The sequence below is a fragment of the Balaenoptera acutorostrata genome, chromosome 5 (genome assembly GCF_949987535.1).
Source record: "Balaenoptera acutorostrata chromosome 5, mBalAcu1.1, whole genome shotgun sequence".
Taxonomy (NCBI): domain Eukaryota; kingdom Metazoa; phylum Chordata; class Mammalia; order Artiodactyla; family Balaenopteridae; genus Balaenoptera; species Balaenoptera acutorostrata.
This window is the reverse complement of record NC_080068.1, coordinates 50,198,381-50,215,249: the sequence shown is the minus strand read 5'-3', so window position 1 is coordinate 50,215,249 and position 16,869 is coordinate 50,198,381. Positions and strand designations below refer to the sequence as shown.

At 40.5% G+C, this 16,869-nt stretch overlaps 1 protein-coding gene across 2 annotated transcripts in view; it reads right to left on the bottom strand.

Annotated features, from left to right (window-relative positions):
• The window catches only part of SCARB2 (scavenger receptor class B member 2), a 68,079-nt gene that overhangs the window by 32,003 nt on the left and 19,207 nt on the right, over positions 1 to 16,869 (bottom strand). For both annotated transcript variants that reach the window (XM_007165566.2, XM_057546681.1), the window contains exon 2: positions 16,556 to 16,713. In XM_007165566.2, the coding sequence (XP_007165628.1) occupies positions 16,556 to 16,713 (158 nt within the window). The remainder of the gene's footprint in view (positions 1 to 16,555; positions 16,714 to 16,869) is intronic.

The window sequence follows — 16,869 nt, the reverse complement described above, 5'->3', positions numbered from 1 at the left end:
TACACCTGAGATAAGGAAACCAAAAGGAATAATTTTAATCAATTGGAAAACTAACATCTCTGCAATATCTAATTCCTCAGAGGTGCTGGATAAATTAGATACATTCAATACCACCATATAATCCAATGTCCCAAGTCATTTCTGTTCTCCATTCACCCAATGCTCTCTGTTGAGGGTTCCTATAAGAAGTGACTGAACACACTGGGTAGGGTCTGGGTTGAGATCTGACTGTCAGGCTTTGCATTCAATCCTGGCTTCATCCGTTACTAACTTCTGTGCCTCAGTTTCCTCATCTGTAAAATGGAAATAACAGCATCCCTTCCTTGTAGGGTTGTTGTGAGAATTAAATCCACATAAGCTTGTCATCCAGTTAGAACACTACCTGGCACATACTAAGTGCTTTAGGAAACATTAGCTACTAATATCATGTAGGAGGGGGCTTGTGCTAAGTTCTTGAGATAGAGAGATGTTAAGACCTGGGTCCTGTCCTCGAAGAATCCACAGCAGAGCAGAGCAGGCTGCTGTTTAAAGGGCTACCTCACATGTAGAAAGGGCTCTGAAGCTGACCCCAAGGTGCTAGGTCGGGGGCGGGGGGGGGGGGGGCAACTGGGATGGGTGTCCTGAGGGAACACTGGGCAGGAGCACACTTGAATCTGGAAGGAGTAGGCTTCCCGGGGGTGGGAGGGTGGAGGGGCTTCCAGGCAGAGGCAGAGGAAGAGCAAGGCAGGCAGCATCGCACGACAGCACAGGATGTGTTTCCTAAGTGGAGGGTGAGAAAACTGTGGTGGGGCGGGGGATGACGCGCTGCAGAGGCGGTTTAGAAAGAGCAGCCTGGACTTCCCTGGTGGCGCAGTGGTTAGGAGTCCGCCTGCCAATGCAGGGGACGCGGGTTCGAGCCCTGGACCGGGAGGATCTCACATGCCGCGGAGCAGGTAGGCCCGTGTGCCGCAGCTGCTGGGCCTGCGCTCTGGAGCCCGTGAGCCACAACTGCTGAGCCCACGCACCACAACTACTGAGCCCGTGCTCCGCAGCGGGAGGCCCCCGCGGTGAGAGGCCCGCGCACCGCAGCGAAGAGCAGCCCCCGCTCGCCGCAGCTAGAGAGGGCCCGCGCGCAGCAACGAAGACCCAATGAAGCCAAAAATAGATAAATAAATAAGTAAAAAGCTTCTTCCAACTTTGTGTATGTTTAAAAAAAAAAAGAGCAGCCTGCAGCTCGGGGCATGGCAGGGAAGTGAAGTGCAGTCAGAGTGGATGGGACGACCCAGAAGAGAGGGCAGAGCAGGAAAGCCGGCCAAAGGCGGGGTCTAAACAGCGGGCTGCTGAACTTTCTATCACCACTGCCTTGTCAACTAGGAGAAAGACTGAAAACCCAGAGTCCAGAGCAGGACTCGGAGAAAAAGCACTGGGTAGGGGGTGGGCGGTGGCCCATGTTTGTTGGCGATGTATAAGAGACAGCTTCACTGTTGAAGATGGAAATGGTCCCCCGTCCTCCAAGTGTTACCCTGACCCTGCTGGCTCACCCAGGACTCCACATGTATTTAAAACCCACCTGGTCACCACCTTTTTGTACAGGATAAGAAGCAGATCTTTTTCTATTTTTCTCACTTTTGATTTTTTAAAAAACGGATTTATCTAAAGCTATTTCTGTTTCTATTTTGAGAAAAACGGTCCTATCAGAGTAGAGTGAGTCAGGTTTAGAAAAAGAGATAAGCATCCTCTTACAGTAATGGAAACAAAAACCATGGCATTTAAATTTTTTGTACCATCTCTTTGGTATTTAAATATATATATATATATAGCTTGGCTCAGAGTTGAGTAAAGGACCAAAGGAATAACAGTACAGCATTTGAAACTTTAAACTAAGTTCCTATCTTGGCTAAATTGTAAGGAGACAATTAGATCCATAAGAAATTAAATGTGAAAAAAAGAGAACTACAAGAAAATAGACTTGAATATCAACCTTTGAAGGAAGTGGGACTTTTTAAACTCAGAAATGATAGAAAAGTTCATTAAAGAATAGATTTGGTTACATATAAATTTTAAAATTAAAAATGCAAACAATAGAGAAACAGTTGCCACCATTGTGACACAGGGTTAACATCGTATTATATAAAAAGCTTACGGAGTGGCATGAACACACCGGACGGAACCCAGACAGGCAAACCAGCAAAGGACAAGAACTAAGAATGTGGAAACACAATCGGTTGGCAAACATGAGGAGAACATTCAATCCGTGTGATAATCAAAGGATGGAACGAGAACTGATAGACATGTCCAAGAAGAACAGAGTGGTTAAGTATAGTAATATATTTCCTCTATCTCTTGAATATTATCATCACGAAAATATATTTGTATAACGACTAACACATACATGGGAAAATACCTCTGATGTAATATTAAGTGAGTAGAATATACATGTATGTACATGAACATGCATGAGTATATACAGTATAACCATGTAAAAGTAAAACACAACCATGCGAAAATGACCAAGAATCTATCCATTAGCACTGGTTATCTTTGAGACAGTGATGGAGGGTAGCAGTAGTTTTTTTATTTTACTTTCCTGTACTTTCAACTTTGCTGCTTATATATATTATTTTTATAATATAAAATATATTTTACTCTTTTAAAGGTAATGCTATATATGATACTGTACATATTGATTACTTTATAATCCAGTATTACTTACTGGTCAGTGAATAATAATTAAAAAACACTTATGAAATATTTGTCCCTCACATCTTTTTCCTTACTATCAAAGCAGTAATAAGACCTTATAAAAGAAATTAACAATCCAAACAGCAAAACTAAGAAAGTCAAGGAGAAGATGTTTAATGGGATATTGTAAATTCAGCAAATACATGTTAGAAACATGAAAGTTAGTTGATAGAGCCCTTGGACAAATTAATTAAAAAAAAATTCTTGAAATGCTAAATAGTAGGCAAAATAGAAAAAGAAACCAGACAAAATGAAAAATCTCAAAAAGGTTGCAGAAGCCATTGGATACACAATTTTAGGCAAGTAGGTCACTAAGCAACAGGATCATGAGGCAAATTAGTTTCGTGTCAACAGACCTGTTCCAGGGCTGATCCATCCACAGCTTAATAAAAATGTAAATAATGCACTACATTCCTTAAACCAGACTGATTTTTTTATTTACATGTGGAACTTCCACCATCTTTTTCCAAAAACACTAATATTCTGAACTCACGAATATGTGAAAGTCATGGGGAATGTACCACTGTAAATTGTGTGTCCAATCAATCAGGCCCTGCACTGCCCAGCGTGGCCTCCCCATCTCAGAGACTCCCACCCCCAGGCCAGTCCACACTGACCAATGGGGGGCCGCATGCCCTCCCCTTCTTTGCACGCACACAGCTGACTCAGTCTGGAGGGAACCCTTGGGACTATCCAATACTGGGGCAGAGCTACTGGAATGTTCTGTCTTTCCCGTGTAGCTAAACAATAGCATAATTAAGTCACAAGTGACAGAGATCAGATCCACCAAATGATTACAAAAGACCCATTAGAGGGGCTGCCGGTCTCCCTAAAAAGCCAGGTTTTCCTACAAATCCCAGTTCACAACCCACTCAACCCCACTAGGAACACTTAGCAGTTGGTAATGCACATGTGAGTAGCCGTTACTAAACAAGGTCACTCATTTTCAGGACCCTATTCCCCTTTCCTGAACCTGTCCTTGGGTCCTGGGTTTCCCTGATTCAGTCCTGGGGTTCCAGCTGAGCAACCTGTGTCCTGTGGATTTAAACCATGGCTGAGGATGTTTCATTCACTTATTCTATAAATATTCACTGGACACTGGATATTCAGAGATGAAAGGATTTGGTTCTTCCCTTTCACTTTATCACATACCAGGTAGAGTGCATTCAAAGTCAGGGAAAATCTAGGGGAGAACGGAGAGAGGTGGTGAGGAGCTCCTTCTTGACTGAGGGAACGGCATGCTTACTGACAGGGTAGGGTGTCTAGGGCTATAAAATTAATTGGAGTTTGGTTAGAACCGTGCTGTCCACTATGGTAGCCACTAGCCACACGAGGCTATTACACACTTGAAAAGTGGTTAGTCCTAAATTCAATGTGCTATAATGTAAAATACACATGGATTTCAAAGACTTCATATGAAAAAAAGAATGCAAAGTGCCTTGTTAATAATTCTGAATATTGATTACATGTTTAAATGATACTATTTTAAGTAGTTTGGAGGTAAATGAAATATTCAAATTAATTTCTCCTGTTTCTTTTTACTTTTTTTTTAATGTGACTCCTAGAAAATTTTAAATTACATATGTGGCTCATGTAAGGAAAAAAAAAATGTTGCCTGCAATTACAGTTCCACAAAGATCAAGCCATTAGCCACTGCCGTAGCCCACCGACAGTGAGCCTGAGGGGAATTCAGGATGGAGAAAAACAGGAAGCATTCTGTCCTTTGGATATCAGCCCCTAGATAATCAAGGTTCATATCTAAGGAAATATTTCAATGACCCTAGATTCTTGCATCTCCCCATACATAGAAAACAACTTAAATCATTAACTTGAAATGTCTACTCTTTGTGATTAGCAGTAATTGTTTGATGTTCAACTATGTGTTTCTTTCCAGCAAAAAAGTTCACACATATCCTGGCCCCTCCCCTACCTCTTTGGGACAGTTTCTCAGAGCTATCTGAAAGGTTGTCTCCTGGGCTATAGACCTCAGTAAGACTAAACTCAACTCACAGCTCTTATGTTGTGCCTTTTTTTTTTTTTGGCAGCAGTTTTGGCAACCATGAAGACCCAGAGCAGACTTCTCTCCTTCGCCTGAATTCTACAAGGATCCAGAACCTTGATTGACACCAGCAGGGCCCCTTGTGCCAGTCTGCCTCCTCAGTGAGTCCAGACAAATTTAAGTGAGTCTCTCTTGGTACCGGATCTCCCACTCTTAGCTGAAGATCCTGAGTTTATTCAGAGGTTGTTAAACTCCTCACTATGCGGAGTAGGTTATCCTTGAACTTAGGTTCCAGAAGAGGTGCCTGTATTTGCTCAATTGAAAGACACTGAGGTTACCCTCAGGTGAGAACCACTGGGATGACGTTGTTCAGCTGAAGGACCCTAAGGAGGCTCGGACGCGGTGATTAAGTAGGAAGCTGACCTGACATCCTTCCTCAATTTGGCTTCCTTAACAGACTCTGTTGGGATAAAAGTGAAGATATCGCATGAAAGCTTTGCTCGGAGGAAGAGGGACAAGGCTCCTCCCAGCCAGTTACGGCTTTCTCAGGCAACTAAGAAATTTGTGGGAGTGATGGAAGCAGAGTCCCATAAGGAAACCCACTCATTAGTTTAAAACGTGCTTGTCTGGGGACCATGTATGACAGTTGGCCACTCACTGATCCCAGCACCGATGGTGGTTTTAGAAGAGACATGCAGAAGAGCAGAAGTGACTCTAGGGTAACGCCTAGAGGGGTTAAGCTCACAAGCAGCACATTGCCCATCACACAATTTCATTAGTAAATTTTATTCCTGACAAATTCAACTTTAAAATAGGAAACAGTTTCTCAAACAGAGAAATGAGGGGTATCAGAAAGCCAACCTCCAACTAACAACTAAAACCCAGCCAGGTTTAGGGATGTACAGAATTTATACTTGCAAGTACTTAAGTGAGAACTAAGGAAATCTCACCCTAAAAATGGCTGAGATGGGGCTCTTTTTGACATTCCAAAACTGGTTTTTGCATACCCAGTTAGAGAAAGCCAGCTTGATAAAACATCTTTTCAGATTTCTGAACTTAAAGGAACAAAAGCCCTCTTAGGACTTAGGAGGAACTTGCATTTCTCTCCCTATGCCTTTGAGATGTAAATGTTCTACCTGATCGTCTTAGGCATTTTGTTCTGTGTTTTGAGGGCACAGTGTCCGCCATCAGCAAAGTACACATACGATGTACACTTGACAACCCGTCAAATAGACTGGGATTCCAAACAGTCTTTTTGTCTGGCTGTGCCGGCTCTCAGGAAAATTTGTCATAAGGGGTCCCGGTCCATAAGGGACCTTTGTCTTCTCAACCTTCGTTGCGTCCACCTGTACAACAAAGGCCTTTATTTTCTTAGACTATTTTTTGGAGTAAACTTTGTGGATCTTGTGAAGCCTGCATCCTTTGCACTCTCTTGTTGCGGAGGCCTGTTGCATCTTACTGGTTATCACTATTAAGATACTACTCATCAATGGCCAGACAATGGATCCTTTAAATTGAAGAAACTTCTAAATTGGTAAATTTTTAGAGAGCTCTCATTATAAATAGCTGTTTTATTGGTACCTATGAAAAGAGCAAATTAAAAGGTAGATACAGAGGTTTATTAACAACCTCTGAATAAACTATGGGAATTCTTAAGATCCTAACCTTAAGAATTCCCATAGTTTAAAACAAAATAAAACAAAACGATTTGGGAAGCCTTATTTGTAGTCTTGGCTTTCCCTTGATGGGTCTTAGGATACTAATAAAAACATTAGGTTAATTAACGTTAATCAGGTTGATTAACAAGGGAATAGGAAATGCTGAAGGGAAAGTCAAGAGACTGCTTCCCAACAAGGTGGAAATTTTAAAGGGACTCATCCCAGCAGGATAGAAATCTTTAGATGGTGATTTTAAAATGCGATAAATAAAATGGACATTGATGAGATTAAAACAAAGGCTTCAGGGAATTCCCTGGTGGTCCAGTGGTTGGGACTCTGTGCTTTCACTGCCGAGGGCCCAGGTTCAATCCCTGGTCAGGGAACTAAGATCCTGCAAGTCGCACAGCACAGCCAAAAAACAAAATAAAACAAACAATAAAAAACAAAGGCTTTGATACAACATTACCTAAAGTTGAATGGGCCAAAGAGACCCCCTATTGGTCCCCCCAACATTAAAGGGCCCCAAACAAGTCTGGTTTATTTAGCCCAGTTAAAAAAAAATTTGTTTTAAAGGCTGGAATAAAATTATACTATGATACCTAACCAGCAACTGCTTGAGGCAACAGGCCAATTAATCAAGTTAAAGATTGACAAAAGGGCCTGGGTCACTTGGCTAAAGTTAAAGGTATAAGAGTTGACAGAATTGAGATAACAATTTGTTTTTTAAAAATTGGCGTATTTGGGGCTTTCCTGGTAGCGCAGTGGATAAGAATCTGCCTGCCAATGCAGGGGACACGGGTTCAATCCCTGGTCCGGGAAGATCCCACATGCCGCAGAGCAACTAAGCCTGTGCACCACAACTACTGAGCCTGCGCTCTAGAGCCCGCGAGCCACAACTACTGAGCCTGTGTGCCACAACTACTGAAGCCCGTGTGCCTAGAGCCCGTGCTCTGCAACGAGAAGCCACCTCAATGAGAAGCCCGTGCACCACAACGAAGAGTAACCCCCACTTGCCACAACTAGAGAAAGCCCGCACACAGCAACAAAGACCCAACGCAGGCAAAAATAAATTAAAAAAACAAAGTTGGCATATTTGAATGGGCTTTATGTGAGATGGTTACATCCCTTTTGCCTGATTATACTGTGGGATAGACATTATGTCTCACTGGGGAATGCTTCTCCTGCCCGGTATTATAATACAGAGCATATATATCTGCCCCTAAGGCAGTATTAATTAAACATACTAAAGGAAACAGAGTTACCTGAGCCCACACAATATGAAACAAAAACTGGGGGCTAATATTCAGGGCCTAATAAAGCAATAGTGGAGACTTTTTTTGCCTCTAGGGTAAATTGGTCTGGGTTTGACTTGTGCACTCAGAAAGAGGGCCTTTGTTGAATGCCTTGTGCAAACTTTTGAAGGCATGATAAAATGAACCCTAAAGCTCTAGAACATAGAACTCCTAATTTCCAGTTTAGCTGGAAATCTTCTCATTGATATAAAAAAGCAAATTAAAGAAAATGTAGTTGGACAAATCAATCATTTGATATCATTTAGGCAGACCAGTTCTTTGGGGAATTGAAAGCAACTGTCTTTGTAAAAAGGCTAAGTCATCTAAGCAAATAAATTTAACTTACGCCAACTGTTATTTATAAACTAGTAAGTTTATATTGTAATACCTGATTCACAACTAAGTTATAAAATGAAGTTATGAGATCTCTGGTTATGTCTGTTATATGTCTGTGTGTACATTATAGATATGTCTCTATCTCCAGACAGTATCAACATTAATTTATAAAGGAGCTCTATTTAACTGACTTAAAAGTAAGCACTTAAAAATTAAATATTTTTGAATGTAATAGAAACTAACCCAAATGAATTTCAAGTTCATGTGATCTGGGAAATATTCAATATTAAATTAATATTTGGTTTAAAGTTTAAGTTTGTTGGTTTAATTAATACAGACATGTCTTACTTTTATTGAACCTAGTCAGATATGTTCATATTATTTCTGTTGTAAAATTTATCAGCAAGAAAAATAGCTTGGAATGATGGCTGACTTGGTCTAATGTCTCCTGAAGTTTTCATGGGTAATCTAAATATAATTATTGGAAACAAATGAGTTAAATAGATATAAATGGGATAAGAGCCATTTAGTGTACTGTTTAAGATTATGTTTTATGATGGTATGTCTACTTAAAAATAGTTTCTCCAGATTTTTTGTAACTTGAAACTTTAGAGTTTTGCTAAGTTAAGTTAAATGATGGAAATGTACTAAATATCTAGATCATTCCCAAATAAAGATACTGAAAAACTGATTACTGAAAATAGGCTTCCTTTTACAGAGAAATTAAAGATATTTAGCACCATTAATAAATGTTTTGTGTCACATTGGAAATTTTTCCATAAAAGGGCATGTTTTTATTTATTTTTATTTTTTAATTAATTTATTTTTTTTTAAAGATCTTAACTTTATTTATTTATTTATTTTTGGCTGCGTTGGGTCTTCGTTGCTGCACGCAGGCTTTCTCTAGTTGCGGCACGCAGGCTTTCTCTAGTTGCGGCAGGCGGGGGCTACTCTTCGCTGCGGTGCATGGGCTTCTCAATGTGGTGGCTTCTCTTGTTGCAGAGCACGGGCTCTAGGTGCGCAGGCTTCAGGAGTTGTGGTGCGTGGGTTCAGCAGCTGTGGCTAGTGGGCTCTAAAGCACAGGCTCCGTAGTTGTGGTGCATGGGCTTAGTTGCTCCACGGCATGTGGGATCTTCCCAGACCAGGGCTCGAACCCGTGTCCCCTGTATTGGCAGGCAGATTCTTAATCACTGCGCCACCAGGGAAGCCCCAAGGGCACGTTTTTAAAAATCATAAATGGTATTTATAAGTTTGCCAATCCACAGAATGCTAACATAAAAGTACATAATTGCTTACTTCTTAGTTTTCACTAGAAATTAAGGTTTTAAAATTTTTAAATTTTTATTGAAGTATAGTTGACTTACAACATTGTGTCAGTTTCAGGTGTACAGAAAAGTGATTCAGATATATAGAGATATAGATATATATGTATATATACATATTGATATATATTCTTTTTCAGATTCTTTTCCAGACTCTTATCCTTTATAGGTATATATATATTCTTTTTCAGATTTTTATCCTTTATAGGTTATTACGAGATATTGACTATAATTCCCTGTGCTATACAGTAAGTCCTTGTTGCTTATTTTATATATAGTAGTGTGTATCTGTTAATCCCATATTCCTAATTTATCCCATCCTCCCGCCTTTCCCCTTTGGTAACCAGAATTTTGTTTTCTATGTCTGCAAGTCTGTTTCTGTTTTGTAAATAAGTTCATTTGTATTTTTTTAGATTCCACATATAAGTGGAATATTTGTCTTTCTCTGTCTGACTTACTTCACCTAGTATGATAATCTCTAGGTCCATCCATGTTGTTGCAAATGGCAATATTTCATTCTTTTTTATGGCTGAGTAGTATTCTACTGTACGTATATACCACATCTTCTTTATCCATTCATCTGTCAATGGACATTTAGGTTGCCTCCATGTCTTGGCTATTGTAAATAGCACTGCTGTGAACACTGAGGTTTGTATCTTTTTGAATTAGAGTTTTCATCTTTTTCAGATACATGCCCAGGAGTGGGATTGCTGGATCATACAGTCGCTCTATTTTTAGTTTTTTAAGGAGCCTCCATACTGTTTTCCATAGTGGCTGCACCAATTTATATTCCCACCAACAGCAAAGGAGGGTTCCCTTTTCTCTCACCCTCTCCAGCATTTATTATTTGTAGACTTTTTCATGATGGCCATTTTGACCTCACTGTAGTTTTGATGTGCATTTCTCTAATAATTAGCCATGTTGAGCATCTTGTCATGTGCCTGTTGGCCATCTGTATGTATTCTTTGCAGAAAGAAATTAAAGTTTTCAAGGTTAAGCATTCTAATTAATACATGTAATTAAAACTACTAAAAGTAATAAGGAAAACATCTTTGTATGAAAGAAAAAAAAAGTATAAGAAATGGAAATGCATTTTGTTAAGGGAAAAGAAGGTAATTTTGTCCTAGAGAGAGAGAAAGAAAAGGAAGGCATAGGACAAAACCTGAAGATAAAAAAGAAAGTTTTAGAAGTTTTGTGGGAAAGAAACCCTGAAAAGAAAAAGGTTTGTACATGGTCAGGACTGGCTAGGATTAAAATAAAATTTAATTGAGTAAATAAATTTTAACATTAAAAGTAAGCTGGTATGACACTAGAATTTGTTTTTTTCTCTGTGCTAAGAGAACAAAGTTTTCTTAGAATATTGATCTGTTTTTGATAACAGATTAAAAAAGCTTCTCTACCTTTTAAGTGATCTGTTGTAACATTCTGTATTTGCCTTTAAAATCTTTTGTAATTTGGGTTAAGTAAATAAGTATTGTTTCACAGTGACCTATGATCCTATATGACCAAGTGTTTTAAACCTTTTGATATCTTTGACAAACTTCCCCAAGTCAATTCTAAATGAAGTCCTTTTGACCTGTAGCTAACTTTCGGATGCTTCAGAGAGATCCCAAAGCATCCTCAAAAGAGATATTAAACTAATTAGGTTTATTTGATATGTTAAATTACATGGGAAACACTGTCAAATAAGTGGTGATAAACCTTCTTAGGTTATATTGCATGGGTAAATGTCATTAACATAGATATTCTAGAAATTATATGGAATTCTTAACAACCTGATATGTCCTAGTATAATATTATCAGTTATGATTCTAATTATTCCTTAAAATGTTGTATTGTCACAGAAATAACCAAGTTGCTTTGTCAACTGCACTGTAATCAAATCTTTAACCACGCCATTTTAAGTCTTTTGTTATTTATAGACAGTCATTGTTTTACTCTGATGCTTTTACAAAAATGAAAATCTTCAAGAAGATTCATAAAAAGGATTTTTTGACAAATATAAGTTGCTGATGACTTTTAGATCATACCACTGAACTGGGTAAGAAATTATAAAACTCTAATAGAAAACCTGATGCGTTTATCAAGATCAACAAGAATTAATTATATGGAACTTAGTGAACTGATAAATATGATTTATAATCTTATGATTTTTTTCTTAAATATACTGGCTTTTAATCTCTGTGTTCCAGAAAAACCTTTCCTCTTATGCTAACTATGATATGTGGCAAGTTGATGAAGTATACCTCTGCAAATGAAGATGAAACATTTATCTTTTTCTCTCTACCTAATCTCTCCAGAATTTGGCTTCTCTAACTGGCTCCCCTCTGGACTTGATGGCTTACTGAGATTCAGATTACAACTAGTTATACTAATCATTGTTTTAATTTGTTCTCTCTTTGTTGTTTTCAAACTATTTATACTTTTTGTCTCTCTGCTGTACTATCTTATTAATGTTACTTGTTATATTACTTATATTCTATTTTATAAGATTGTTGTATCCTGCATTACCTGATGTGTAACCAGGCCTCCAACAAAATTAATGATGGCTAAATATCTTGAGGCAATTGATCACACATATATGTATGATCACATATATATTACATATATACAGATAAAGTTAATTGTAATAGCGCAACTTTAAATATGGGAAGAAACAACAAGGGGAAAACATTTCCTGGATCATAATAGAGTAGTAAAACAGAAGATCCAGAGGATTTTAGGTTGTTCAGGTTGTTAATAGGGCCTAAGCCAGATATAGCATATGAATGGCCTATCACTAAGATCCTTGCCTGACCTAGGAATAAGCATTCCTAGGGCTGTGGGACAAATTGGTCATGAAATGCCTCCCAAGCTTTGGTCAAATTTATGACCAACGTGGGGCACTGTAAACAAAAAAAAAATGTTGCTTGCCCTTTTAGTTCTATAGTATCAAGCCATTAGCCCCTGCAGTTGCCCACCAAAAGTGAGCCCGAGGGGAATTCAGGATGGAGAAAAACAGGAAGCATTTTGTGCTTTGGATACCAGCCCCTAGATAATTAAGGTACATACCTAAGGAAATAGTTCAAAGATCTCAGATTCTTGCATCTTCCCATACACAGAAAAGTACTAAGATCATTAACTTGAGATGTCTGTTTTTGTGATTAGAAGTAATCTTTTGATGTTTTGACTACATGTTTTTCCTGCAAAAAAAATTCATATATATTCTGACTCCTTCCTTACCTCTTTTTTTTTTTTTTTGCTGCACCGAGTGGCATGTGATCTTAGTTCCCTGACCAGGGATCCAAGCCGTGCCCCCTGCATTGGAAGCGTGGAGTCTTAACCACTGGACCGCCAGGGAAGTTCCCCTTCCTTACCTCTTCGGAACAGTTTCTCAGAGCTATCTGAGAGGCTCAGGCTATAGTCCTCTGTAAGACACAGAATAAACTCAACTCACAGCTCTTACGTTGCGCGTTTTTGTTTTTAAGTTGACACTCAAATTTCTATTGGACAGTTCTGGTTGTAGCACAGAATTAGCTCTGGTTAGAGAATAAAATTCTAGGTTGAGAGTGACAAAAAATTAAATTAAAATCAAAGAGGTTATATATACAGAAGGAGCAGGGGTGCTCAGGCCTTGAACATCACACAGGGAGAGTCACTAGGACCCTGAGCAGGGAAGGAAAGGAAATGTCAGCTGCGTGCTTTGGAAAATCACTGTGGCAGTGAAATGGGAGAGACCAGGGCAGGGTGAAAACCGGAGGCAGGAAAACTCATGGAGCAAAAATGAAATATCAGTGAGTGACCAATCTGCCTCCCAACCTACAGGATCTGCTCTTGGGATTCTTACCTTCGCTGTGCCTTGGGCCCTGTGGCAGCCTGGTAGATCCTTTCTCAGATAAATGTCTTTACATACAGAAAATAAAATACCCAGGATTACAAAGGAAACCAATGACTGAAATACAGGTGTCACTGTAAAAATCTGTGATGTGGCAATATGTGTGCTTCTTTATTGACACTTTAAATAAGATGTAGCAGCAGGTCTAACAATTACTGTAATTTTTTTTTGTTTTTGGCTGCGTTGGGTCTTCGTTGCTGCGCGCGGGCTTTCTCCAGTTGAGGTGAGCGGGGTCTACTCTTTGTTGTGGTGCACAGGCTTCTCATTGTGGTGGCTTCTCTTGTTGCGGAGCACGGGCTCTAGGCACTCGGGCTTCAGTAGTTGCGGCACATGGGCTCAGTAGTTGTGGCTCGTGGGCTCTAGAGTGCAGGCTCAGTAGCTGTGGCGCACAGGCTTAGCTGCTCTGCGTCATGTGGGATCTTCCCGGACCAGGGCTGGAACCCTTGTCTCCTGCACTGGCAGGCGGATTCTTAACCACTGCGCCACCAGGGAAGTCCACAATTATGGTAATTTTGAAGTATTTACGAACATGAATGATATATTGAGCAACAGCTATCACGAGACCCAACGATATCTGTGTTTCCATTAGTGGTGAAGCCACGGTACTGCTAACACTGCTGTGATTTGTTGCCTACATTTATACTCAAAGGAAGTGCTAAATTTTAGTGAGTGGTTAATGAAAATGAACTGTAATTATTCCCCCCAAGTCACAGACCACCTTGAATTCCATCCATGACCCCTTAGGGATCCATGGATCAAGGGTTAAAGACACTTGTTAGATGTTCCCAGGCTTCCCTCAGGAGTAAGTTTAGGTCCCTCTAAGATGGGAACATGCAGGGAGTATGGTAACAGTTGGACGCTATTTTACTTCTAGGATTTATTTATTCTCATGACCACATCTACAACAGCATATTAAGGCAGCAGACACAATGGCCCAGAAGGTGTCTTAATGGAACACTGGGTTTCCTTGGGTTATGATTAGAACCCATGTCTTTTTCTCAGATGAGGATAATGATCACAGGAACAGGCCCAGGAGACCCAGAGGGAAGACTGTTTGTTGGGGTTTTTCTTTAGTTCTCAGGCGAGCTTATTCTTGCAGGGAGGAAGTCATCCGTCTCGCCCGAAGGAATTTAGTTACAAAACAAAAACAGGAAAAGACAAATACTGTATGATTCCACTTATATGAGATATCTACAGCAATCAAATTCATAGAAACAAAGTAGAATGTTGGTTCTTAGGGGCTGAGGGTGGGGAGAAAAGAGGAGTTATTTAATGGCTATACAGTTTCAGATCTGCAAGATGAAAAAGTTCTGGAGGTCTGTTTTGCAAGTGTGAATATATTTAACACTACTGAACTGCACTTAAAAATGGTAAAGATGGTACATCTTTTTTTTTCTTAATAATGTTTTAAAAATTAATTTATTTATTTATTATTTTATTTTTGGCTGCGTTGGGTCTTCGCTGCTGCACGTGGGCTTTCTCTAGTTGCGGCGAGTGGGGGCTACTCTTTGTTGCAGTGCGCGGGCTTCTCATTGCAGTGGCTTCTCTTGTTGCAGAGCACAGGCTCTAGGCATGCAGGCTTGCAGGCTTCAGTAGTTGTGGCTCACAGGCTCAGTAGTTGTGGCGCACGGGCTTAGTTGCTCCGTGGCATGTGGGATCTTCCCGGACCAGGGCTTGAACCTGTGTCCCCTGCATTGACAGGCAGATTCTTAACCACTGCGTCACCAGGCAAGCCCAAGATGGTACATCTTATGTGGGTTTTTTTTTTTTAATCACCATAAAAATGGTTAAAACTGCAAAACAAACAAACAGGACGCTCAGAGCCTAATTCTGGTTCAACTTCTAATTGTCACCAAGCTGGACAGCCTCAAATGCAGGCCTGGTTCTACCCAGTACCTGGAGTTTCTCGAGGCATTAAAGGTATAAAAATGCTTTTTAAAATGAGGACCCAAGTGTTGTTTATTTTTTAAAATTCTACTATATAATGATAAAGCTCATCTTTACAATTCTGGGTATTGATTTCCACGGAACGGACTAAGACAATCCCCTAAGACTAATAATAACATCAAACACTTAATTAGTGTTAATTCTGTGCCAGGCACTAGTCTAAGCACTTTATAAGTACTTGACTCACTTAGTCCTCATAACAATCCCATGGTGGATGTCCTATTTTTATCCCCACTTTATAGGTAAGGAAACTGAGGCACGGAGGACTAGTAAGTGGCAGAGGTGAGGTTCACAACAGGTCATTCGACTCCAGAGTCAGACCATGAGCACCTGAGGCAGGGACCGGGATTTTTATCTCTCAATTCCAGCGCTGAGACAGTGCTGACTCACAGTAAATGAATCAGTTGGCAACCATTTATTGAGCAATCGGTTACGATAGAATTGTGAGGCATTTTTACCATGCAGCAGTTCTGAAGAATAAAGATCTCGCTGTCTGCTTCCTCTACTATTTTTTTTTTTAAACTTGGTATGGAGAAACTTTGTTGGAAAGATGACTGCAAGGCGTGTGGGGCAGTTTACTGTCCTAGAGGGCTGCGGGGATAACGGCAACAGTGGGGAAAACACTTTGACCATAACATCCCCCAGCACCTCCCTCTACTAATCTTTTCAAAAAAATGATTAAAGCAATGCTCCTAACTCCCCCAGCGTTTGGAATTGATGGTCACTGCCAAAGACTCTAACCCACCCTGCCACCTGGTTATCTCTTGTACTCTGGAGGAGTGGGAAAAGGAGTGAATATGAAGAGACAGAAAAACAACAAGGTCCTACTGTGTAGCACAGGGAACTATATTCACTATCCCATGATAAACTGTAATGGAAAAGAATATAAAAAAGAATGTACATACATATGTATAATTGCATCACTTTGCTGTACAGCAGAAAACAACACAACATTGTAAGTCAACTATACCTCAGTTAAAAAAAAAAGAAGACACAGAAAGGCCTGTCTCCAGACCAACAATGAATTCTAGGAACTGGTCTAAAACTAGGTATGTGGCGGAGGGAAATAGGAAAAGACCCTAAAAGTCACCAAAGAACATCGCAGGACGACCTTAAAAGGGTAGGGAGTGGAGGGGAGCTCTCCGTCGCTTAGTAACCACATTCTGCCACCTCAGGAGGAAGCAGCTGCGTTTCTAAACGTTAACAGGCTGAGACTGGCCGGGTCCACAAAGCTACTGACACACGTGGGCCAACCACCAGCAGCATTTCAGACAACTGTAGCCGGAACGTGTGCCCCCCACGCAGCACACAGAGGCTGCTCGTGGGAAGAGACGGGGGCTCAGGCCACAGCGGGGGGGTTCGCTCCATCTTCTGGCTGGTATGGCAGGGAGGTGGTCGGGACTCACCTGTAGGTGTAGGGCCCCACTTCTTCCAACCGAGGGGTCTCCCCTCTGAGGACCTCCTCTGGATTGGTGACATTGAAGAAATAGAACTGGGTGTGCACGGGCAGAGGGGGCTTCCTCCAGGACTCAAAGGTCTCCGAGCCATTCCTTAACACAATATTCTAGGGGAGAAAACCAAAAGGGGATTTACGTAGGGTAAGGCAGTTGGCTTTGAACACAGAGGCAGAACGAGGGACACCCTGTCCTTTGACCTCCCGGCTCACTTATGTTTTCCACAGGCATTCAGCTGCTGTCCCTTGGGAGCAGGGACATGCCTT